The sequence below is a fragment of the Megalopta genalis genome, chromosome 2 (genome assembly GCF_051020955.1).
Source record: "Megalopta genalis isolate 19385.01 chromosome 2, iyMegGena1_principal, whole genome shotgun sequence".
Taxonomy (NCBI): Eukaryota; Metazoa; Arthropoda; class Insecta; order Hymenoptera; family Halictidae; genus Megalopta; species Megalopta genalis.
Window position 1 is genome coordinate 10062248 of NC_135014.1, and position 26012 is coordinate 10088259.

A 26012-nucleotide genomic window follows, 5' to 3' on the forward strand; every position below is an offset into this window, starting at 1 on the left:
GAGACGACGAAGCACTCGGCTCGCGGGGCCTCCTCTCCCACGAGGATAACTCGCGTCGTTAGCAATCATCCCGGAGAACTACTGCACCTCCGAAAATCTCGAACACGCGGTTCTCTGATCTCCCTGCGCTTATTCCGGCCCTTCGAGCCGAAACCTTCCCGGTAATCGATGCCGAGAGCACCCTCGACTCTAGAACCGTCGATATTAGAACCACCAAAAAAAAAACTCGTCGAAGTAACTGGTTTCCAATCTTCTTTTCTTTTACAAATTCCTAGCATTGTAAATCATCCTTCTGGGAGATGTTGCGAGAGGAACTTCTTCGTTCGAGCAGATACAGTAAATTTTCCCTAATCGACGAATAAATCGCCAATTAATAGTACTAAAAAATGGACAATTCTGGAAGAGGAGATACCATTATTTTAGCCTTGTAGCTCGTTTCTGCAGTAGAAAGGCGAGTCACAAGGCTCGAATAATCGTGTCTCCTCTCCCCGAATTGTCAATTTTTGTGCGCAATCTGAGCGCCAAGTAGGGAGAATTTGCTGTGTCGTAATAAAAATCGCAGGAAATTCAAATAAATCGAATCCTCGCAAGCTTGCTTATAAATCGTCATTTTCATCGAAGAAACGATCGCGATCGAAAATTGATATCGATCGTCGCAATTACGAAAAGAAGATGGAAAGGAAGAAAAATGTTGAAAAGTTGCGGGATCCGTGGATCTCGGTGGATTTCTGGTTCGTCGATGCCAGGTAGACTCGTCGCGCTCGTCTTTCTCGCAGTCGCAGACTTTACGACGACCATTCATCCCGACGGCCGCTACTTAAAATGTAAATATGCACGGGAGCGAGTGTTGTCTGAGGATGATAATGCGAGCCGAGCAAACCTCCCGTCCTCTCGCCGACGGCGAGCGTCGTCGTCGCGCCACTCGACCGCGTCCCACAGTTTTCATAGTGCTCGCAAATAGCGCGGAACAAGAGGATGCCGTTCGATCGTTCGTTCGTTCGATCGATCGATCGAGCAAACCGAGATCTTCCGATGTTTCGATACGCCTGTTCCGGCGCGCTCGGGCTTCGCTATCGGTTTACCGACCGAACCTGGTCAGCGTGTCAACGTTCGAGCTTCCTTGGAAAATCTGGACTCAGCGAGAACTCCGCGAAAACTCTGCGAAATCGCCGGCGACCTCGCGTTCGTTGCAAGCAGAAGTTTAGCGAAGTTCCTCGGGATCGTTACCTCGAATAGGTGAGTAATACGCGAGGTGAGTCACCTGGAGCCCCGCCCGAAACACTTTCAGGCGATCTTTCAAACGTATCGGACAAGATAACGACTGATTTTTAGCAAAGATACCGGTTTCACGTGTATTCAGAGCTCGCGGCTAATCGTGTCGTTAATGTATTATATTGTATCATAATTCGGGCAATTCTTTGTAGAATAATAATAATAATACAATGCCAGTAATTAATATACTATAAATATCTATATTTTCTTCTCGCGATTATACGCCTAATGTAATATAACAAAATATTACATTTTGTTTTGTTTGACGTAAGTAATTCGTGATACTCGAAACATCAATTCGACAAGTCGCTACGAACATAATCATTTCAATTAACGTACTTCAATCGATCCGGTACAAATGATGATCCCGTTTCAATATCCTTCTTTTTCGCGGATTAATGCACGCGTATCCGTGTACAAGAAACAAAACTATCTGGATTATAACACACATATACACGACATAATACAGATTACACATGCGCGCAGAACGTATATTAATTACGCGTGTAATAATAATTATATTAATTACGCGTGTAGAGAGACACGCGCGAATCTGTGTTCGGAGTACGCGTAAAACGGGTGTATCTTAATTTAAGGGAACGTTTCCTCGTGGCTTGCGCCGTGCCACGGTTTAACCACGCCGGCATGTTTCTGTTAGGGTTAGCGGCCGAGTTAGAATGCCTGGAAACGATTTCATCGGGGCATTCGCATCGGCGTAATCGTAAAGAGGATTAGAATCAAGCGCGGATTTGTATGCGGCCGGTGGAAGCGGCTTGACCGGGGCCATTGCGGAACGGAAAGACGGCCGCCCAGCTGGCGGGGGTTCGCGATCTGAAAATTCCGCGGCGGCGGTGGCGGCTCGCAGGCGGTTGCGGCGGCTCGGAGGTTGCGGCGGCGGTTGCGGCGTCTCGGAGGTTGCGGCGGCGGTTACGGCGGCTCGGAGGTAGCGGCGGCGGCGCCGGTTCGAATGCAGCGGCGGAGGCAGCGGGGGATCGTTGCCGCGAAGACGAGGTGTCTTCGGGTTCCAGCGAGATAGAAGAATTATAAATAACGCCATCGGGGGAACAGTTTGTCCTTGGGTATCATACGAGGATCGTGCGCGCGTATGCACCGGGTGCGCGTACGTCGTGGAGGAGAGGTCCGCTCTTCCACGCGAAGTTGATTGTCCGGCCTTGAATCTGCGGCCAGATGCGCTACGAGGGACGCGGCCCGAGAAGAGGCTTCTCTACAACACGCTTCTACACGCTTCCACACGCCTCGACGTACAACGGCGAGAAAGCACGTCCGCGCGTCCCGGCGTGATTCGATCCAAAAACCTGTTGCTCCGGCATCCAAAAAACCTCGAGACCGATTTGACAAACTGCCGGGGACCGTCGACGAGAGCTAACGGAGGCCACGCGGGAGCACACGCCTACGCGTCCGACGACATGGAAATCCGGATTTCGAGACGAGAAAAATTCGGTGCCGCGTTTCCTTTCGCATAACAGATCGCGTCGGACATTTTATAATTGGCGGCATATTATAGAATCGAGTATTTTATGCGTTTCTGGCGGAAATTAGCCGTCGAAATGTGCAATTTCTTTCTCTCTTGAGTTTTTCTTTTTTTATCTTTTTTTAGTTTTCAGCTTTTATGTTACATCCTCGCGCGACTGTTACGTTACTATTACACTATCTCTCGCTGTAACAAAGGGTTTATCCCGTCGATATCGTCGTTAAAATTGCGAAGAAGCGAGAAGAATTTAACCCATTGCCCGCCGCAATTCAAAACGTTCCAAAAATAATTAAATCGAGGCGATTAGTTTCAACCTGAAGTTCACAACTATTTAAAACAAAACAGCGAGAATTCTTGATGCTTTCATGGAGCACATGATACGTTCCCACGATCTTAATGCCTCTATTTTATTTAAAAGCTGCAGCGTTTAAAAGAGCGAATTTGAAAAACTGTTCCAAAAATGGGACATTCGCGGATAACGAGTTGTTAAGAACTTCGTTACGCTTCGATTATCTAATACCTTATTTACACGACGATCGACGCTACTCGGCTATCTCGTAGGTCCGACGCAACCTACGTGATAAAATCGACCGAACGAAATTGCTCCCGATAAGAACGCCGACACGCGCGCTTCTCCGTTTCTTCGCGAGGCGGTTCGGCGCGCTCGATTTATCAGATGGCGAACGATCAAATAACCCCGTCGTCGGCCGCTCGGCGTGTTAACGAACCGAAAACGCTGGACAAACAGTTTGCTCATGGATGAGTAACGAGTCGACGCGGAGTTAGGTAACGCCGCGGCGAAAGTCGCGGGTCGGTCCCGATACATTATTCGATAACGATTACAGTTATCCGCGTCCGAAGGAGGAGGAACGCCGGATCAGCGCGAGATATACTGGAAGCCGTACGAGACCGGATCCCGAATCGATCGATTTTTCGTCCCGAACCGGACCCGAGGTTCCCGAATGCTCCCTGTGGGCGTGGCTTTGACGCTCCGGCCGGTGCTCTGCGAGAAAACGGAGCTCTATGCCACTCGAAAATAAAACGAGAGAAAAACCGATACTCTTTCTTCTTGATGAAAGGGCTTCGTTGCCCCAATTTTAGCAACTATTTATTTATTTATTTATTTATTCATTCATGTATACGGCTAAAGAACCCTTTGTCACAGAAAAAGAAATAAAAAGAAAGCGCCTTTACATAGCCGTCGAAAGAAACCACCAAACAGTCTGCGTTTCTACGTACGAGATGGGCGTGGCTTTCACGTCAACGGATCCAAGACGACGCGCTTGTTCGAAACGGATTCGAAATCAACGCTCGTTCACCGTTCGTGTCAAGATACGACGAAAAAGACGTATAAGATCGTCTACTTTACAGTGCCTTTATCTCTGTCTGTACGTAATGGGCGTGGCCCTTCAACGGAGCCGGGATAGTGTTACAAAGTAGTCGCCTTACGTCGAATACTCTTGTAAAAAGGCTCCGAAGAGCAATCGAATTCTTCGAGATAAGGTTCGGAAGACGATCCAACTCGCGCAGTCCACGCCTCTCGGTAGAAAGTGGGCGTGGCCTCGCGGCTCCGGCCACGGGCCAGAGGGCAATCGGTGCCAACAGGCTCTCGTAGAACCGAGGAACTGACCCGGGACAAGCTGTTCGGCGAACCTGTTGGTTGTCTTTGCCGGTCTTCTGAGGAATCGCGAGAGGCCGAATCGGCTTCGTAATCCGTAAAGCGTAACACACGCTGCCAGAACTGGAGCCGAGAAGAGAAGAGAAGAGAAGAGAAGAGAAGAGAAGAGAAGAGAAGAGAAGAGAAGAGAAGAGAAGAGAAGGGAAGAACCAGAGCCAGAGCTTGGAGAAGAGAGTTCGGTCCAGAGGTTAAGCCTCTCGAGCTTCCAGCCGCGAGATCTCGCGTTAATTCGATACTTCCTGCTCTTGTGGGACGAGCACGGACGCGGACTTTTCTCGGATCCTCTTTTCTCGTTCGTTTTGCCATGGGTCTCCGGCGAGCGGGAGACAGTAGCTGGACCAGACGCGAGCTCGCGCGAGCAAGCGAATCAGCGACCAGGAAGCGAGATTTCGAGGAGACTCGAGGAAACGCCGGAGGAGGAAGGCCGACGACTGCCGACCGGCTCTCTTCCTACCTGCGCCGGAGCGGGATTACGCATATTTCTGGCCGAAAGGACCGTCAGGGCCAGCGAATCGAGCAACCTTGTGAGACCAACCTCCGGCAGGTATACGCAAGAGAGAGAGAGAGAGAGAGAGAGAGAGAGAGAGAGAGAGAGAGAGAGAGAGAGCGAGAGCGAGAGCGAAACGAGCCGATCCTGATGCCGATGCCTGTGCCTGGATAACCGGTTCCCCGCGATGTACGTTTGTCGAAACGCCTTAATTACCAGGACCTCTGCACGTCCTTTCGCCTCTCCGTCTCGATCCTTCGAGCTCCCCAGGGCCGTACCGAACGATCTCGGGGGCCCGCCTCGATCGAATCGCCCGCCGTTTCCACATTTCCGCGCTGATTCTTGATAATTCGCTTTATGTCGCTCCTAGTTCATTATTGTTATTATTATTATTATTACTATTACTTATTCTTGATAATTCGCTTTATGTCGCTCCTAGTTCATTATTATTATTATAGCCCCTATGTTTAGGGGCTACTAGATCCTTTCAAATCGCACAAATGAAATAAACATAATGCGAAAAAAAAATGAATGTTACAGAGAACAAGATCTTACGACAGACACGCTGGAATCGATAAAGGATGTCATTTTTCATAGTGCATGTGCACTAATATTTGCCGTCTCGTTGGATCGACTTATAATCTCATCGATTATTTCTCAAATTTGTCTTTAAAATTGTCTCTAAAATTATTCAATTATCAGAGGATCGTACGCGCGCACACAGAAACAACGATCCACCGGCGACTGCAAATTAGATCCAGCTTAGGTCGTTCGTCCGATTTATAATCGGCGGAGCTTGCCAGCGAGAACATCGGAGATTTCCGTGGAAAATAATCGGAGATTTCCAGCGAGAACACGTCGGAGATTCGCAGAGTCACTCGAGATCGAGGATCGCGGAGAGGCTCGCCGGCCGGAAACCGCGTTGCGCGGCTCCTCTGGTTGCATCTAAAATTCATTAGCAGCATGCGCCGCTCCGCGTTTAATCCGGCAAAGTGCAGCAAAGGCCCCGGCGCAGGGCCGGACGAGGCCGGAGCACGAGCCAGGGTGTTCTTATCGCGATGAAAAACGTGTACCGGGATTTTCGCGACGATAACGGCTCGATGCCCGATTTTCGGGTGCGCATATACTTGTATTATGCTGTATTAAAATCTCTCCGTATACACGTTTTATCGGTGAACAAAGGGTTATTTTTCTGGCCGCGTGCGCGGATAAATAATTATTATCGTGCCCGGAGGAGCAGCGAGCGACGCGTCGAGACTCGAGATACCGCGATCAAACGTCGAACGGGTTCCCCGCGAGCGGTTTACCGTTTTCTCGCGCAACCGATCCACTACTACTATACCCGCCATACACCACTGTGTAGGACTGTATAGACTATATAGACGTATAGACGCCGTGCACCGATCGCCAGCGTCTCCGAAGCCGGAGAGTTTCCTCTCGCTGCTCGATCAGCAGCGTACGTGTCATAGAAAACGGTACGACGGTTTCCATCGGTCTCTGTCCACCGGACCCTCCTCGCCCCTCTTTCTCAGTCACTCTCTCACAGTCTCTCTCGCTCTCAGTCACTCTCTCTCAGTCTCTCTCTGCCGCCGACCGGTCTCTCTATTCACGTTGCACACACCGGCGGAGAGACCGGCAAAGATTATCGGTCGTCCGTCCTATGACTCACTCGAATAGCGGCCGGCCATAGAATCGGCGAGCGGAACGGGCCGCAGCGATAATCCGCTCGTCTATCTGCTAAATATTCGCAAACTATGCTACCTCGGCCTGGATAGGTTCGCCGAACAACAAACGGAATCGACCCCACCTGGGAATTTCGACGAAACCTGCGAGATGCGAGATGCGAGAAAAGCGATCGCGAAGGCCCATCGCGGATTGTCGGAATGAAACACGATTTGGAAAATATGTAATCGGAGAGAGATAATTCGGAATTAATGTAACCGAGTCGTTCAGAGTTTTGCGATTTTACTCGTATCGAGTAACCAGTTATATTGCGTTGCGATTTAATTAGAGAACTGAATTGCGTGTTACAATTGATTTGCGACGCAATTTCATTGCTTTTGATTCCTTGAGCAGTTTTAATTGTGACTCTGCGTAATTCTATATGAGATTGACGGATGTGCAACTTCGTTCTTAATACTGATGATTTTTGTAAAAATGGTGGACCACGAATGGGTTCGTATATCTTCTGAAACGTGATAACTTTTTTAAAACTCGACTAAATGATCTGAATGTTTTTATTTTTAGATGATAGAGGGACTGGTCTGATAGACGATTGCTAAAATAACCTCTTTTTTATTTTGGTATTTCTTGAGGTGGCCAAAAAGAATAAAAGGCTCTCGTTTTTTAACTTTCTTACGAGTTAGAAAAAATTAAAGATGGCAAAAAATCACGGTTATATCACGATTTCGACCGAAAACTGGAAGAAATCTGCAGTTTTTTTTTTTAATCTTTCAATCGACTCTCGGTTAACCGATTTCGATCTACGAGAGGCCTTTTGTTAAATTTCCATTATAGGCTCAGGTAAAAAAAAATTAAAACACGAGTTTATAATTTTTTTGTCATTCCAAGTGATAGCAAAATTGAAAAAGAAATCATTTTGCTCATCGTCCAGCAAACTGGTCCAGCAATTTAACAAAAAGTTCGAACCAGTTAGTCCAGTTTTAAAAAAGTTACTCCGTTTTAACGGATGTACGACCATTTTTATGGGCCCCTATAATCCGTTATAACAGTGGAATCGTTGAAAAATTAACAACAAAGAAACCTAGAACTTCGTTCGAGCATACAATAGCGGTTTAACCATCGATGCGAGCGACATTCATCAAAGTATAACCTAGAAGAAAAGTTTCACCGCTGCAGCGCGCAGGATCGAAAGTCCTCCGACAAGAAAATAGTCCACCCTCGGGAAAAGGAGGGTCCCGAGGAATAATTAATGACCGCATCGCGAGCTTGGCCGGGGTCAGGCCGATTTTTCGGTCGCGAGAAGATCGCGGACGACGAGCGGAGAGCGTCGTCGTGACGAACCGTTCTCCTTCCCGGAGGGCGAAAAATCCTGCGAGAGGCAGGCTCGCGGATTCCTGGGCCGTTCGTCGCGAACCTATCTCAACCGCGTAGGTCTCGGAGGCCAAAGAAACAGTCCGTCGCGCGTTGGTATCTTCGCGGAGGAATTGCACCGGCTGGAAAAACAAGACGTCCCCGTGTTCACGGGCAACGGTGAACCGTTCGCGACCGGCGACGAGAGGAGCGCGTGCGTCCCTCGGACAGAGCCTCGCATAGCTTCTCGATTTTTTCTCCATTTTTCTCGAGCTCTCTCGAGAAGCCCGCGATTAAACCCGATGTCGGCTTATCGGAGAGATAACGGAACGAGATCCACCCAGTCGGCCGATAAGCCGGCGACGAAGCGAGAAACGCCGAAGCGTCTTCGAATTTATTTATTTATTTATTTATTTATTTATTTTATGTATAGGGGTGAAACACCCTATTTTTACAATAAAGAAGAGAAGGTAATATTAACGCAATCAGCGAGTCAATTTTTCGAAATTGACTCCGCGCTTCGCTGTGATATTGTCGAGTTCGTGTCCCCGCGGACCGAAACGGAGGGAATCGAACGAAAGTAATTGCAACCGCGACGCGAATTCTGCCCGGAACGTTTCTCGAGGCGTTACACGCCTTGATCCCGTTGGAGGACCCCTCTGAGGTTTCTCGGAGTCTGCTCGCAGAAACGCGGCCTTAAAATAGTGTAGGCGCGCGCGTGCCACCGTGCTCGCACAGCCGCCGCTCGAGGTTAAGGTTAAGGTTGCATCGCGTCGGTGCAGCGGGTGCAGCGATTGCAAGGCCGACGCCGAAGACGAACGTGGACCGCTTCACGCAGAAACGCATCTGCGTCGATCGCTGGTGAAACCGGCGCCCCGCGAACCCATTCTAATGTGAACTTTCGAAAAAATCGCGTTCTTTTTCTTTTCATTTTCTCGACGAATATCGAGAAATCGGTGGAGAAAATAATAATAATATTAATAAGCATATTTTTTCGCGCTCGCGAAAGGTCACCGCTTTTTTAATCATCGACCATTTGCTTTTGCTCCGGGAATAGCCTAACTCGTACTAATTAAGAATTTCACACGTTTTTCTTTCGGATAAATAAAATACAGTAATGTCTCCCTAATTGTCTCCTTCATTGTCGCTGAAATTATGCACCAAAATGGACAATTTGGAAAAAGAAAATACGATTATTCGAGCCATACAGTCCGTTCTTATAATTGTTAACAATCGGTAACTATAAAAACTAACTGCAAGGCTCGAATAATCGTATCTCCTTTCCCCAAATTGTCCATTTTCGTGGACGATCTGAGCGTCAGTAAGGGAGACAATACTGTAGCCTGTTGAACGGAACATCGAAGAAGAGAATCGAGAGCAGCGTTAAATTGTGTTTCGTGGTGTTCCTCGCGGAATAGAAGGGAAATCGGAAAATTGCGAAATTGTTGCGCGCTGTGCAACGAGGGTCAAAATGGCCGGCGATAAAAATTGGCCGGCGCGCCCCGAGGTCTGCGGGCGGATTTCCATTTCACGGCGGCTACGTTCGACTGGCTTCTGAACCGGGATGGAAGTTAAATGGCACCGAGCCTGATATATTCAGGTTCCGGTTTCGCCATGCTCGGTTGACTATGGGGTTCAGGGGAGACACGCCTAATGTGTATCCTCTGTGTGCTCGTAAACGCGCAACATTTCAAACTTCTGCCGACTCTTTTTTCCCTTTTATCGCTTTCTCTCTCTCTCTCTCTCTCTCTCTCTCTCTCTCTCTCGCTCACACACACACACACACACACGCGCGCGCACTGTTTCCCTCTTTTTCTCTTTTGCAGTCGTATTTTGCACGGTCCCGCTTCCGGACTCGCAAACTATCTACTCCCAACTCGATGGAACTAGTGTTTCTAGATCTTTTGCGGGACAGAAGGGTTGCCCGTTCGTTATTCGTTCGTTATACAGAGCAGGCGCTTCAAAGCGAAACATTCGAAATAGCAAAGTGGCAGAAACTGCGGAAAAATCAAATTGATCGCATTTTTATTGGACCATAACTTCTCGATAATTGTGTTTCTCCGTGTTAATATTGTACTCATCGACGTTGCGTAAATTATTGTACTTTATTCAAGCTTAATTCCTTATATTTTATTTTATTTTATTTTATTTCCCAGTTGCAGTTTATTCTATCAAATATTTCCGTTTCAAGGAAATAATGACTGCATTTTGGAAGATCGGAAAATTCCAAAAACAGCTCGATTCTCAAGGGCAATTTCAGATCGATCTTAAGTTACGTTCCGCTGGGCATTTTCTAACGTTAGGAAGCTTACATTAAAGCTGAAAGTGTGCTCTTTGAAACAGGGTAGCTTTGGTTCAAGAGCAACTACGACGACATTTCGAAAAATAAAAAAATTAGATGCAATATTCTATACAATTTGAGCAAATTGCTCGAACCAACGAAGAACTAGCATAACTTTCGTCGAGGTTAAATTTAGCGGTGGCCCGAGAAAAATCGTAAGACACGCGTACAAATCGAGGGTAGCTGGAATTGATTTTTCGCCGGGCTACCCTTCCGATGGGGAGGAAACGCGACTTCAATCTGTCAGCGCGTTACCCTCCAGCGACGAACGGAATTCTAACCTTCACCTTGAGCACGAGCTCTCGCGTGTGCGACAACTATTTTAGGGTGACGTTGGGTGCCCTGAAAAGACGTTCACGGCCGGGACACGGGGATCGCATGGAGCGGAGCAGAGCAGAGCGGAGCTGAACAGAGCGGAGCTGAACAGAGCGGAGCTGAACAGAGCGGAGCTGAACAGAGCGGAGCTGAACAGAGAGCGGCGAGGCAAATCGAGACGGTGCTCGCAACGCCGTGGGTCTAATCTTAACGCAGGCCTCGCTTCACCGAGTTGATCGAGTTAAAACGGCCACAAAGGCACCACCGCATCGCCCCGTAATCGTGGCATTGTGCTCAAGTTGAACCGACGGCCGGCCACCGGTCATTTATTCATTCGCGAGAACGTTGGAAATTGAAGGAAAAGAAAGATAGGAGGAAACGGCCGACGACGTCCCACGGTCGTTCGCCGAGATTAGCGTGGGCGGCTGGCTCTCGACACCAGAAACAATTCAACGAGCGTCGCAGGAGACACCTCGGAGCGAGAGAAATTCTCGCGAGATTTTTCGCATTTTCAAAAGTTACTTCGAAGTCGTCGCAATGGCTATGTTTCAACGATGCTCAAACAGCTCTCGATTTTGAAGGGAACATTCGAGTTTGGTTTAAGTCGGGTTCCCGCGAGGATTTTTTAACGAAACCGCCCCCGAATTAAAGTTCGAAGAGCGCGCTTCAAGATGGGATGCTTCCGTCCAAAAGCAATCGCGACGATGTTTCGCAAAAATTAGAAAATCCTGACCCTCGAGTGAGAGAAAAATGGCTCGTCTAAGGGCAACTTCTGGCTAATTTTAAGTTGCATTCCCGTGGGATTTTTTTAACGTTAAAGAGCTTAAATTGAAGCTCGAAGAGTCTGCTTTAAAATAGGGTGGCTCTTATTTAACGAAAAAGAAACTGGAACTTGGCAACTCGCGCACCTGTGGATGCTGCGACGATGCCGCGGCGAACCGTTCCCGATCGCGGCTGTCGAATATCGATCGCTCGATCGCAAGCGTATTGTCCATCAATTAGCCGGATAGGCGTGGTCTTTGCAGAACAGGCGTGGCTTGTTGGCACTCGAAGGAGAGTGTCGGAACAGAAATATCCTGAAGGAGCTCGACGGAGACTCCCTTCGTCGTTCCGCTCAACGAATTTATGGGACAAGCATCCTAACGAGTGACGACACACGAGACGCGAGGAATGCGGCGCGGCGTGCTCGTGCGATCGCATTAGCCCAGACCAATTACTGTAATTAACTGTAATTAATTAGAAGCCGGCCGGGCAGAGCCCGTGGACACTCTGCGGCGGACGATCGTCGCGATTCGCAGTCGACCAAGGATTTCCGTCGTTCCTCCGCGGGCAAATCGAAAAACAACGGGGCAACACCTGGTCCTCGTCGTTGGCCGTCTTTTTCGTCGTTCTCTTGTTCCGCTCGAGAAAACGCAGGGGGCAGAGGAGACGGATAACTCTACTCCTCGCGGACTGATATTTTTGGTCCCGTAAATATTTTACGACGCTGCTCTTCCAACGCGTCGCCGTTTTTAACGAACTCGTTCCTCCGCCGATATATTATATGTCCCGCGATCCGCCCACCGATTCCCTCCGCGTCCCGGTTCCTAATTGACCCCGGCGAGAAGTCAACGGTCCGTCGAAATTTCGATTTGCTAGCAGACCAAATCTCGGCAGAGATACGAAAGAAACACGATCTTCCTGGGAAGGAAAGCTTTCGGGGGAAAAAATGACTCGATTTTTAAGGGGTTACTTCGAGTCGGCGTTAAGATACGTTCCCGTGAGAATTTGTTAACGTTTCGGAGCTTAAATTAAAGCTTGAAGAGTTTTTTTTAAGGTGGGGTATCTTCGATTCGAAAGAAATTATGACGACGCTTCGTGCAATTAGAAATTACCGACCCTTAACTAGGACAAAAATGGCACAATCTTTAGGGGTAATTTCAAGTCGATTTTAAATTGTGTTCCCACAAGAATTTGTTAACGTTACACGTCTCAAATTAAAGCAAAAACTGTCCTCTTTAAGACAGAGTACCTCGCGTTCGAAGAAAATTCCAACGACATATCCAAAAATTGAAAAGTTCCAACCCTAGACTCGTACACTCTGCTCCCCCTAAAATCGCGTTGCACGGAATGATGCACCGAGACGCAAGAGAGGAGAAAAAGAGAAGGTCCTTGTAACCACATTATCAGGGATTTTCCCAACGGTTCGTGGGCTCGTCAACGGGGACGTGGCTTAATCCATTATGTAGCTACTGTGTCGGTTCTCTTCGAGGCGGCTTTTCAAGGGTCTCTGGCGCACACCCACGCCCACGCTCTCTCTCTCTCTCTCACTCGGTCTATGTCTCTCCGCGGTCTCTTTCATTCGAGCAAACAGCGATATTACTCGACCAACAACGACCACCATCGCGACGCTCTCGGAAGGAACGAGGAGTCGTTCACATTTCGCGTGTTACGGTTCACAAAGCCGGAATGGAGGCTGAATAGAGAGAAGCAGGGGTAGGAGGAAATGTGATGCGCTGACCGACAATACGCGAAAACCCTGGAAACCGCTCCCCCGTGAACCAGAGAGCCAGGATAAGAACGGGCAAAGTGGAAACAGACCACAACGCGTTTCCATCGCCGCGGCGGGGCGAACATTTCTACGGATACGAACCCGGCCGAGATCGGATTTCGAAATCGTGCGTCGGATCGGTGTGTTCGAACGGTCTTCGATCTTCGGACGACGTGGGATAGAATAAATCCCGGAGTGGTAAAAGACGTTGGGAAACGACAACGCGAGAGAGTCGACAATCTTTGCGGTTATCGCGGTTGCGTCGATGGCATCTTTCAGTTGCATCAACTTCCCGCGACGCATCTATGTATCTATCTGTTTGCAACAATTTCCTCGGCGGGTCGCGAATTTTCTGCATTTACTGCTGGCGCGCGCGAGAGCGGTCGCAGCTTAAAACGGCGAGAAGGTTAACCCTTTCCACTCGAGTGGCAAACGTTACAATAACGCTTACTAAAAGGTCAGAATAAATGTGTTATTGTTACTTTCATAAATTGAGATGAAACAGCTGTTTTTTGTGCCCCGTAAATCTAGCGTTAAGAAGTTAAAGTTTCTGTTATAGAAAAAAAGCACTCCCCCCCCCCAAGGAGTTCCCGAAGTTTGGATAAAATAATAATAAAACCGGTGATTTTGACCTAGGTATAGCGTTGATGGATAACAATGGTGGATCAAAGATCGCGGGAGATCGCCCTCGAGGGATGAATTTCGAGAAGGTCCACGAATTCTCGGCATGCGTACAGGAATTTCGACTTAGAGAGAAAGAAAGAGAGAGAGAGAGAGAGAGAGAGAGAGAGAGAGAGAGAGAGAGAGGGGGGGGGGCTCCGTCGATCATAGGAATCCTCGGGACACGACCCAGGAAAGAGTCCTGTCGCGAGCCCGCCTCGTCAAGGCTTCGAGGACCTCGGGCAAGATTTATGTTCGCTCGGGCAAATACGAGCGGCTCTCTTCGGCTATATTCCGACCACGTGTCCAGGTTGCGTAATAAACGTGACCACCCCTGTATCCCGACTACGTGACTCGTTCGCTCTCTCTCTCTTTCTTGTTCCCTCTTTCTAACGTCGCTTCAATGGACTCGGATCTCCGAGAAGATAAACGTTTCGACGAAATTTTTACCCGCGGGGCCACAGTCCATCACCTTCGATATTCAATTCTCGCGCAAACGCGACGTCGATAGCCCCTGCGGCCCTCTGAACTTGAAGACGTGGGACACATTTGCGTGCTGAGAATAGTGTGCGCCGAGGAATGATAATGCTCCGACAACTCCGCGATATATAAATATTTCCCTGCACTACGATTTCTTGCGTAATTACGCGTTCATTAATGCCACAGTCGGACATTGTTCTTGTTAATGTTCGTTCACGTTAATGTTCGTTCAACGCTAGATTTACAGAACACAAAAAGCAACTGTTTCATATCAGTTTATAAAAGTAATAATAAGACGATTATTTCGACTTTTAGCAAGTGTTATTGCAACATTTGACGCGAGCTACGTACACAAATTGAACAAATAACTCATAAATGTATCTTCACGACATAAATAATCGTAAATTAAAAAACGTAGTGACCTGTCATTTCGACGTAAATCCGCGCAGATCTGGCGTTAAGTTAATTCCAGTTTAAACGACTATTCAACTAAAAGAAAAAAGAATGACCGGTCAGTCAGAACTTTAAATAGAAAACAAAAAGAATTGTCACGTAAATAAAACTGGTGGCTTCGTCACGGAATCTGACTCTTTGTCACGGTGCAAGGGATTAAATTAGAAATGAATAGCTATTATTCGACGTCCGGTTACTAGAAACGATCTAGAATCGACCGAACTAGTGTACAAGCTCTGCTCAACTTCGATTCTATAGTCCTCCGCGCAGAGAAAGTTCCATCGAACGCGAACGCGAACGCGAACGCGGCCTGATCTGCTGGCTGCTTTTGCCGATTGCAACCTTCTATCGTGTTTCATTCTGGTCATACGATTACGTGTGAATTTTTCAGACGAACGTGTTTCGTTGTGGTCGCGACACGTAACCGAAGTGGCCATTTTTAAGAGATAAAGAAACCGTTTTGTCGGAAGGAATTCAGAGATCAGGTTACACCGGCGCGTGTTGTCGACGTTTCTATTGGAAATAACGGCGAACGCTTTTTTGGACACCGAAATTTGCTCTTCCGTTCCTGTATTTTTTTAAATCGTTACATCAATTTTAGCTTGTATTAATTTTATTTGGAATGCTTGTATCAATATGGAATGCTTGTATCAATATGAAATGCTTATATCTTCTCTATAAAGCATCAATTTTAGCTTATATCAATTTTAGCTTGTATCAATTTTATTTGGAATGCTTATATCAATTTGAAATACTTATATCTTCTCGATAAAGCATCAATTTGAGCTTGTATCAATTTTATTTGGAATGCTTATATCAATTTTATTTGGAATGTTTATATCACACACACAATTTGGAATTCTTATATTTTCTCGATAAAGCATTTCTACAATAAACCATAATAAATAATATGTAAACCATAATAAACCATAATAAACTTTTGTATATCCGTCGGATAAATCCAACGGTTTCTAAAGCGTTGCCAATCAGCGAGGCCAGTGTCGAAAAAGAACAAGTGGTCAATTTGTCGATTGGGGTATACCGGAAGAAAAATTGTCGTCGCGGAGGGTGGAAGGTACATACAGCCCTCTTTCTCTCTCTCTTCGATATCCAGACTGTATCGTCGAGCATCTCGAGAGAGTCGACGCGCAGTGCGAGAAAAGGGGAGAAGAAGATTGGTGGGCAACCCCTTCGAAAGACTTCGAATATTCGTCTCGAAAACGTTCGACGAAGGAAAAGGGAGAACGAGATAAAACGAGAGATAGAAAAAGAACGAGAGAGAGAGAGAGAGAGAGAGAGAGAGAGAAGGAGGAAGAGAGGCAGGAACGTGAAGAGCATCGAGCACAGAAGCTACGAACTTTTGAGCGATCAGCATCGAGTGGAGGTCGGAACGGGGGAGGAAGGGCGAGGCTAAGCCGAGCTAAGAATGCGGGGGAGAGAGCGAGCGACGCGGAGATGGAGAGTAGGGCACGGATGGTGAACAGCTGCCGGTGTGCCTATGGTGGCCGTTTTGTGTGAACGTGCCCCCATAACCCCCATACTCCCCCTTTCGGGCATTCCCTCTCGTTCCCGTTGCCGTTCGGCCGTCGGCCGTCGCTCGACGGCTCTCGGCTCTCGGTCCCTCGCCGTTTTCGCCTCGCTCCCGCAGCAATGGCAGCCGTAAGCCCTCGTGTATACAGTCATAGTCATCCATCTATCCCCGGCTGTGCGCCGTTCTGCTGTTCCAAAGAATAAAGGCGCGCTCGAGACCCGCCTGCAACTGTACAAGCTTGTTCTCCGCTAATCTGACGGTACGATCGGCTCGAAAATTCGACCCCCAACGAGAGACCACGTTTCGTCCAACGATATACAGACGGAACGCTGGAGACACGACATTCTCGACACCGGCAACAAACCGATTCGATGCAGGGGACAGAAACGAGGAAATTAAGCGCGGCGTGGATCGCGGAATTTTATGCAACGAGAAACAGTTTTGTAGAAATTCGTTTTTAAGATATTCAAGAGTTTGTCGATTCACGGTATTGTTTTGTCGTTTTTTGAATACGATGCGTAAGTTGCCAATTTTACTTCATTTTGTTTTATTGTATTGTATCTTAGTGTATTATATTTTATTGTATTATACTTAGTATATTATATTTTACTGTATTATATTATCTTGTATTATATCTTACCGTATTATATTTTATTGTATTATATCTTACTATATTATATAGTATCATATCTTACTGTATTATATTATTTTGTATTATATCTTACTGTGTTATATTTTATTGTATTATGTCTTACTATATTATATTTCATTGTATTATATCTTACTGTATTATATTTCATTGTATTATATCCTTACTATACTATATTGTCTTGTATTTAATTTTATCTGATTTCATATTATTATATTTTATAGCATTTCGATGCCCAAGTGAAACAACAAAGCGTATCATTGTCATCCTTAATAACTTAAAGATAATCCACGCGCAACAGCGTCGTTATTTTTTCCCGCTGTAATACATCGTTTCGTATTCCATCTACTCGCTTTAGCCGCAATCGCGTAAAATCCGGCGGACAATTTGTAACGATTCAATGACAACGATTCCAGAGACTCGCGACAGAGATTTCATACACGATCTGCTAGCGAACCTTCAAAAAGCAGTGCGCGGGCAGCAACTATCGAAAATGCGCGTTCAAGAAAAGTTAACGAACAACTGTGGCCGAACAGAGGAAAGCATAGCGACACGGAAGGAAGGTCTGGCTTTTCGAGACTCGTGATGGCAACTGTTTCTGGGAAGATCGATCGCTACATTTCATTTAATCCCGAGCCAGCGATAAGCGTTCGCTCGCGGATCGGATCGGATCGGATCGTCGAGAGCGAGGTCGTTCAGCGAGAAACGTCTAGTCGATCCGATCGCAGGCGGTTGCCTTAATGGAAAAGAGGGTTGAAGAGGAGCGAGTGCATTGATTTACCGTTACGGAACCGGTGTACGCTCTCTCTCTCTCTCTCTCTCTCTCTCTCTCTCTCTCTCTCTCTCTCTCTCACTCTCTCGTTCTCTTGTAACACGCGCCCTCGTACCCGTCTCCGTTCTGTCGTTACTCTCTCGGTATATTTTCGACGGAGAGACGCGTTAAGAGACCGGATCGCGTCGATTACCCGACATTGATTGCTTTTTCATAGATCACCGAGCACGCTATAGCTGATCGGTCCACGAATTTTCCACGCTCTCACACAAGCGCGACGCGGACCACGATTTTGTGTTCCGCGCGAACAACGACTAATCAATTTTCTGGATATAATTATTTCAAATTGTAAAACATAGCGTGCGATATCTCTTCTCTTCTCTTATTTCCATAAGATAAGAGCATTAACCCTTTGCACACTTCTATTATACGTAACAAAATGCACTTTATGCGCATGAAATTGACTCTTGGGACTCGCGCAATAATTGCACTCTTCGCAATTTTGTAAATCTAAACTTTGTTAATATCAAAATTACCTTAAAACGTGATGTAACAAATTTTAGCGGTGCCTGAGAGTCACCACTCGAGTGCAAAGGGTTAAGAAGAGGAACCGAACCAACGTTAACGGCGCTTTGAAAATGAAAAATGTCAGTTCGGTACCCTAATCCGTACCCTAATACCAATCGTGCGTCGCGCAAAGATCACCCGAACGGTTAGAGGCAGGGAATCACAGATTATTCGAAGTGTAACCCGCCGGGATAAATACAAACGTATCGTCGTCGTGGTGCATGGAGCAGAACGTGCGCGTGGTTCGCGCGACGAACACGAACGTAGAGCGGACAGGCAAGAAGGAAACATCGGAGAGCAGCGGGTCGTTTTGTTCGGGAACGGTAACATTGTTGTAACACGAGAAGATATTGTCCACTTGACAACGGAGCCACGGCATGGAAGAGAATCACTCGCGGTGCACGTGATGCCCGTCCGACCGATACTCGTTCCCCGGCTCGTAGAAAACGTTTCAAGAACAAGCGCCGCACGACAATTCGCCGTTTCTTGCTCGCCTTGCCTTTGCCGACGATCTACTACTACCAACACGGTTGTGTTCCAATCGCGTTCGGTCCTCGGAGGTTCGTACGCGACGCTCGTTTGTTTATTGTTTCTGCAGGACGAGCTTTTGACGAGCCCCGCCCCGTTTTTGTCGAGGCTGGAGAAAATCGTTCCCTCTCCTAATCGCACCGGGAAGGAAATTTCCATTGGAACGTATTTGGCTTATACGTCGATTGTTGCCGTCGGGCACCGGAATCTCACGTTTTTCGCGATTCTCCCGGATTTTGTTCTCCGGTCGATGAGATTCCAGCTCGAATCTAAAACGATCTGGGCGAACAACGTTTCGTAACGTTTGCGCCAGGTAGGTAAGCACGGCCGTGAAACGAGAAGAGGAAGAAGACGGCGAGGAAAGAAAGCAAATCGAGAGAGAGAGAGAGAGAGAGAGAAGAGCTGCGGTGGTCGAAGGATCGGTGGTACATACATAGGAGGGCAAGAGAAGGTAAGAGAGGACGAGGACGAGGCGCACACGTTTGGAACGGGGCCCCGAAGCCAGAGGCCCCGAGAAAAGGCGGTCTCCTCGGCTCCTTGTCCCCGACGTTTAATTTCAGCCAGTCGAAAGGAGCTCGTAACATCTCTGCCGTGTTTAACATCGAGAAGAGGAGAGGCGAGGAGGGAGGGCCTTGGGAAGAAGATGCCCGCGATCAACCCAGAACCAGTTCTCGCGCCTTAAACGGACGGTTCTCACGCGTCCTGGCCCTTCATCACGCTTCGCGTTCACGGCACGACCTAATTGCCGCGGCACCGTCTCCCATGAGAACCACTGGCCACGCGTACACACCGTCTCTCTCTCTCTCTCTCTCTCTCTCTCTCTCTCTCTCTCCCTCTCTCTTCCACGAAGATTGGCCAGTTTTCCCCGCAAATTAGAATCCAAAAGAAAAAAGCCGCGGGAAGAGGTTCGCGCCGAAGGAAAAACCCGCGGAAAGGCTCCCGCGACTCGGACACATCCCTCCCTCCCTCTCTCTCCTCTCCAGGACGACTCCACCCCGGCAAAAACGCGCGCGATCATTATAACGCGAGCCAACGAGCAACCGACACGCTAATTGCGGCCTGTCTCCGCGGCTTTTTTCAATACACTCGCGGCGGCGGCAACAAACGATCGTTTTTTAGCCCGCAATTAGACCACGGACTTTATATGCATTCGCTGCGCTTTAGAACTTTCCGGGGCGAATATACACGGCCCGGTTCTATTTTAGGCTGAGTGCGCGATTTTTCTGCAACGATACCGCGGAACGGGCCATCGCCGCGGATTCGAACAGGTTCCTCGTTTGAAATCTTCGAATTTTTCCGCGCGGACGTAAGGAAAATCGAACTGCGAGGCTTCGAACGATTAAAGGGGATGGGGGGTGGGCTTATGTTTTAGGCTGACTTCGCGATTTTTCTGCAACGAAATTATATAACCGATCGATACGGATCTTGGACGAGCGGATTTGAACGGGTTTCGGGGCACGTTTTCAAATTTGTCCGTGTCTGGGAAAATTGGAAGCGAGCCGGTTACAAGCAATTAAACTCGTACTCGTGCGACATTTCGTTTCGACGAAGGAATCGCGCGCGTAAGGCCGGTTGAGAATTGCTGGGCGCCGATAGGATCGGGTCGAGCGATCGATAATGCGATCGTAACGGCCCGAAGGAAGGAAGGCGGCGCACTCGGCCCGATTCGAACGTTAATGAGTCATTCGAGAGGCCGTGTTTGACACGTATCTGGTTCCTAATTGCTTGCGCGCGATCGGCTTAGAGCGAAACCGGCGCTGACGAGCAAAATTATGCTTTTGGCCCTTCTTGCTTCTTCTCCGCGTCTCTCTCTCTCTCTCTCTCTCTCTCTCTCTCTCTCTTCTCTCCCTCTTTCTTAAATCGGCTCGGCTCGGCTCCGCTCGAGACTCGCGCGCCGTCGGAACAAAGAAAGTCAATGCCGTGACGTTTCCACGAGGTTTTTACGGTTTACTCTAGGTCCCGTTACGCCGCGATTTCGCCGCGATCGTCGTACAGCGTACAGTATTAAAAAAGAGCGACAAAGCGAGTCGGAAGACCGAGCACCGAGGTCGATAACCCAAGCCCGATTCCCTCGAACGTCGCCTGCAGGCGAACACCTTCCTTTCCATCCGATTTCCAAACCGATCTCTCGTCGCCGACTGACAGCCGTTTCAATTTTCCTGGAACGAGGAGTCGGAACGCCGGTCGACCGTTTCAGATTTTAGGAGCTCGGTCCGTGCTCCATTTACAATGGAGGACAGCGGAGTTTACTGCGCAACTATCGCCCTAGCGCATCTCTTTCGGTCGCAGTTTATTTTGGAACCGAGTCTTCGATTCTTCATGACTCAAAAGAATCGCGACATCTCACTGAAAAGTCGATCGTTCGAGCTGCAAATTTTTTTGCGATCGAAAGGCGTTCTTCGAAACGCTGTCCCGGTGTAGGAACAGTTTAACGGAATTATGTTAACACTTAGCCAACCGAATGGGAAGATCTGCCCGTTTGAAATTCAGTGGATCGATGAACGATTGGGGAAGTCTTGCACGTCTAATTGAAAATGACCGCTTAATTTTATGAAGATTTGCAAGAAGTACGAATGTTGAAGAAGTAATTGATGCCATATAAGTTTGCTTCGTAATACTATAATTCTATGAAATTTTTTAGGTTTCTGGCGCGGTCGTGGAAGTGTTAAGTAGTCTCTCAAGTGAACGAGAGAAAAAAAAGAATTTTTCCAAGAAAAATATTCGTTCTAATCCTTCGGTAGCCAACAATGAATTTCGAGATCGCGATACAAAATTGTGCTATCTCGTTGAAAATTCGTTCCTTCGAATTGACTGAAAACAGAAAACACTCCTGAGAACACTGTCTGATCCGTGTTCCGTCGCATACGAACAAACGGCTGCCGAAGGAGCGCGAGCCGAATATGTCTCTAAACGTTGTCGTAAATTTGAAACGAGAAACGGGCTCGCCGCTCGAGATGCTTCGACTGCAAATTTTGGGACGACAAGGAGGGTAACGGTCGACGAGATGACCTAATATTAATTTTAGCCGTCCCGGTTCTCGCAGACGGGACGTCTCTTCTCGTTTTATCGACGCGACGCCGGGTCTTCGGATGGAAACGGGTTAATGTTCGGCGGAAACGGTCCTTTCGAGGAATCGTCGATTCGAATGGCCTCCTAAGAAGCTATCAGGAGCCACGGAACCGTAAGTATGTATGTATGTTCTGGGATGATGGTGTTCGAATGATCGCCGATGAAGACAAATAGGAGAAAGATGGTAGTCAAACGGAGAAAGAGAAAGAAAGAAAGCGAGAGAGAGAGAGAGAGAGAGAGAGAGAGAGAGAGAGAGAGAGAGGATACACCGCTTGAATAGGAACCGGAACTCAGGGTCCGTGCTCGGAATTGACTACACGATTGCACATGTACGGCTGTGCATATGAATCAGATAAAAGAGAGCCAGGAGGGTTTTCTATCCGCGCGAGAGGAACGGAGAGGAAGAGGGGAAAGTTATCGGCTCCGTCATTGATTTCGCCGTCGCACCGAGAATAAATCTCGGCGTGTCCGAGAGGAGAGGAGAGGAAAGGAAAGGAACGGGCCACGCTGAAACCGAACGCTTTCAAAACCGCAGGGTCGCCTCGAAAATTGTAGAACGCTCAACACCCGCGAGTTAGGGATACGTGGTCGCTGGAACCGAAGGATTAACGCCAGAGATTTTCCATCTGGCCGGCCGTGATCCACGCGGATCGTTAAAGCTGCCTTCGCGGCAGCTTTTCGCTACAGCAAACGCTTTTCTTCTCTTTCCCTTTCCGAATAGAAACGAAAATTCGACTGCGCGATCGCGCCGGATAGAAAGTTACGGCCGCCGTAACCCTGTTGTTCCGCTTTTTCACGGTGAAATCTCGAGAAACTCGGCGCCCAACTATTTTTCTCGAACGAAAAAGATTTTTACCCATTTTCGCCGTCCGAGAATGAGAACCACTGTCTCTCGATTCACGTTTAACTTATGTACAACCGACTTAGACTGTTCGCAAATTTGTATTATAACCTATGCTTGCAAGAGAGAGACTTCCTTCCAAATTTAATAACCGTAGAACGAACGTCGGCTTGGGCAGCGCGGCGGGTTTAACGTTAAAAAAAAAAAAAAAACAAGAAAAGACGGGAAGCCTATTGTGAGTTAAATGGCCGATGCACACGAAATAGCCTAATCGGCAGATTCGAACACGATGCACCGGAGTGTCCGGCGCCGATTAATTCGATGGAGTAGCGGAAATAGAGGCACGAACACTGGATCCAGATGGAAACCGCGAACGAGGCAGGGATAGACGGGTCCCTGTTTCGTTCATTAGCGGATTGCGGATTCATGCAAATTTCGGTTTTACGGTTTTCCGTGCATCGCGCATGCGCTATACGTACACTCGCCAGCACCGAAATTGCTTCGAATCGCGACCGAAATCTACGTATGCTACACGCTCGTAAAGATTTTCAGCATGGAGCACGGATTACCGGTTCACAGGATTACCCAGTTCGAACAAGATTCTCCGGCAATATTCAGATTTTTCGAATCGGGAGGGAAAAAAAAAAGAAAGAAACGCAGTTCTCGCGTTCGCTGGCTAGGGGAAAATGTTGCCCAATAACGGCGAACTAGTGACCCCTCCCTTTAACCCGGCTAACCTTGAATCGCATCGTCGAGATACATACAACGACATGGAAATAAAACTGCGAGAGCCCGTCGATGATTTTCTGCGTGCGATTTTTAACGACGAATTCATCGAATTGCTAATTCCTAACTCGAATTTGAATTGTAACCTAACCCGTCGCGATCGTTTTGCCCGAGAACGAGACGATTTTCGGCTCGCTGAAAATCCGCGTTTTCGCATACATCCATCTTGGAGAGTCGTTTGCATCGATCGGGCATCGGCCTTGTATCGATTGCATGCCTCGCCGTCGGCTCGCCGACAGAGAAACGAACGCCGAAGAATTCGGCAACGTCAGGTGACGCGCAATTCGTGTAGAAGCGACCGAAATCTTGACGCCGCCTGCCTGTCAACGAGCAAACGGAAAAAAAACGGAATCGCGGGTCCCGACGATTCGAATACCGAATATTCCCGTTCGGTTTCGAACAAAAACGCAGAGAACGATCGAAAAGGGGGCCCGAAACGTTCGTCCAGGCACCGCTAGGATCCACGTGCTAGAAAATACGTTCTCGCGGAGCCGGCGTCACCCGGCGATACGCCGTTACGAAACTATCGAATTAACGGACGAAGTACAACGATTCGATGGTCGTAGAAATGACAGACCGACAAAGAAAGAACGCTGGAAAAGATGGCGTGTGTTCGACTCACCGTTAACGCCGATATATCCTGGGGAATTGCGTCGGAATACGGATCCCAAGCACTTGCAACAACACTTCACTCGAGTACGCCGGTCACTGCGCTTGTGCGTTCAAATTCGTCGTCCACCGGCGCAATCCTGCTGCCATCTCGCGCGATTATCCGGCAACAGACTCGCTGCCGACAAGGCGGATTTGCAATGGCCGCGAATTCTTCCAAGGGCTTTACGTTCTGCACACATGAAACACCGATTAGAAAAGATGTTCGTCGCAATTTGCTATAAGAGCGATGAAAATGCGATTATTATTTCAGCTAATAGCATAGTTAACGATCGTATAATTAACCAAAGGAAAAAAATGAGAAATAATAGAATTAACCTTAAACGGCCTGATGCAGTCCACGAAACAAAGTTTTTAATCGAAAATGCCTATGTTAGATTAGAAACAACGGTAAAATTAACAGTTAAATGATTAATTTTTAACTATATCAAATGCGCAACGCACGTCTGCACGAGTCACGGTCTACGGCACTACTAATAACAACGAAGCGCGTTGCGACGTAGAAATCGCCGAAATGTCAGGCCTTTGACCTGCGAGAGGAAAGCATGATTTACGACACCCTCCTGCTATTTAATAGAACGTAATACAGCCGACTCGGAGAATAATAAATGATATCCAAGATCCGGAAACCCTTCGGTTTTTTGTCGCGGGGATTATCCTCGAACCATAAACACCACGTCCATATTCTTTTTCCCGTGACCGAAATAGAGGAACCCGTAATGCGGGCTGCTCATTTTATGATAGAAAACCATGCCGGGCCAATACAGGCTATGCAATAATACCATGTTCTTTTCGTGCAGTATTTGTAGGCTCCAGCATTCTGCGAAAACATGTAATATCGAACAAGCAAGCGCTTAAACCGATGCCTCGTATTATATTGCCGTTACACGATACCTTGCGGAACGTCCAGATCGATGGTGTCCAAAAAATCAACTGCGTAGTTGTAATCAGGCCTGGTCAACAAATTGGTGTTCCATTTTTGTTGCGGAGGACGCGCGTGCAGATAGGACTTCAAGTAGGCGCAGTCTACAGGGTCGAGTCCTTCGAAACTTGGGTTTTCAATTACGTCGCCGTTCGCACATTTGAACCATGCCCCACGTGGAATCACCGCGGCGTCTTCTCGAATGAAATACACCGTAGCTGCGAGCCTGTCTTCTTCTTTTAATTCTTTCGGAATAGAGCCCTAGCGTACACACCAAACTCCGTTGACTTTCTGAACAGTGCCTCCTTTTTTCAAGTTTGAAAACATGTCAACACGGACGGTGGCGCCACCTTACTTCGTAATACTTCTTCGGATCCTCGTTTGGCGGGAACGGGGGATTTACGTTGTAAACGTTCGTAACTATAGACGGATCACCCTCGAATTTATTAATTGCAAGGGGAGTTAGAAATTGGGCGCATTTGTCCGCGTTAGGTAGAAGAAACCAATCGAAACCGTCGATGCTAATGAAAAAAATGTTCGTTTAAAAAAGACTGCGGATTAATAATTGCTGCGACATTTTCTCACCTATAATAATACATTTGTCCGTCCATGCAGTCGTTTTTAAACCCATAAGCGATATGATAATCGTTCCGAATGCCGTAGATTTGGCCCCAATAGTAACATTTTCGGAAATGATTCTCTTTTTGAAGTATCGTCAACGAATTTTGCAGCAATTGCGAATGCTCAGTTCCAACACAAATGCCAGCATGACCCTGGATATCCAAACTCTCCAACAACTTGATGCAGTCCATTTTTTTAAATGAAATATGTATGTGTCGATGACTTTGTTATGACACTTTGCAAAATAATCGAGAATAAGAAATATCTCTCGCATCTGACAGTTTCTGACAGCGAATACGCACAAACGATCGCGGTA

The 26012-nt window shown here is 47.7% G+C and overlaps 1 protein-coding gene and 1 long non-coding RNA gene across 2 annotated transcripts; one reads left to right on the top strand and one right to left on the bottom strand.

Moving 5' to 3' along the window:
* Positions 1 to 861: 861 nt before the first annotated feature.
* LOC143258763 (uncharacterized) lies at positions 862 to 8447 on the top strand. Its single transcript, XR_013032586.1, has 2 exons — positions 862 to 1236; positions 1931 to 8447. It is a non-coding gene; the product is annotated as an uncharacterized LOC143258763 (long non-coding RNA).
* A 16038-nt stretch (positions 8448 to 24485) lies between these two features.
* On the bottom strand, positions 24486 to 25892 carry Rsph9 (Radial spoke head protein 9). The gene is made up of 4 exons (XM_033481198.2): positions 25661 to 25892; positions 25431 to 25596; positions 25048 to 25336; positions 24486 to 24973 (listed from the first exon to the last, which is right to left on the bottom strand). Exons 1-4 carry the CDS (start codon positions 25885 to 25887, stop codon positions 24807 to 24809), a joined length of 849 nt encoding a protein of 282 aa, XP_033337089.1. The 5' UTR covers positions 25888 to 25892; the 3' UTR covers positions 24486 to 24806.
* Between the last annotated feature and the right edge of the window lie 120 nt (positions 25893 to 26012).

Coding starts and splice junctions, on each gene's coding strand:
- Rsph9 (XM_033481198.2), bottom strand. CDS start 25,887: ATGGACTGCATCAAGTTGTTGGAGAGTTTGGATATCCAGGGTCATGCT. Junction 25,337..25,430: donor ATCCGAAGAAGTATTACGAA/GTAAGGTGGCGC, acceptor TGTGTACGCTAG/GGCTCTATTCCGAAAGAATT. Junction 24,974..25,047: donor CGATCTGGACGTTCCGCAAG/GTATCGTGTAAC, acceptor ATGTTTTCGCAG/AATGCTGGAGCCTACAAATA.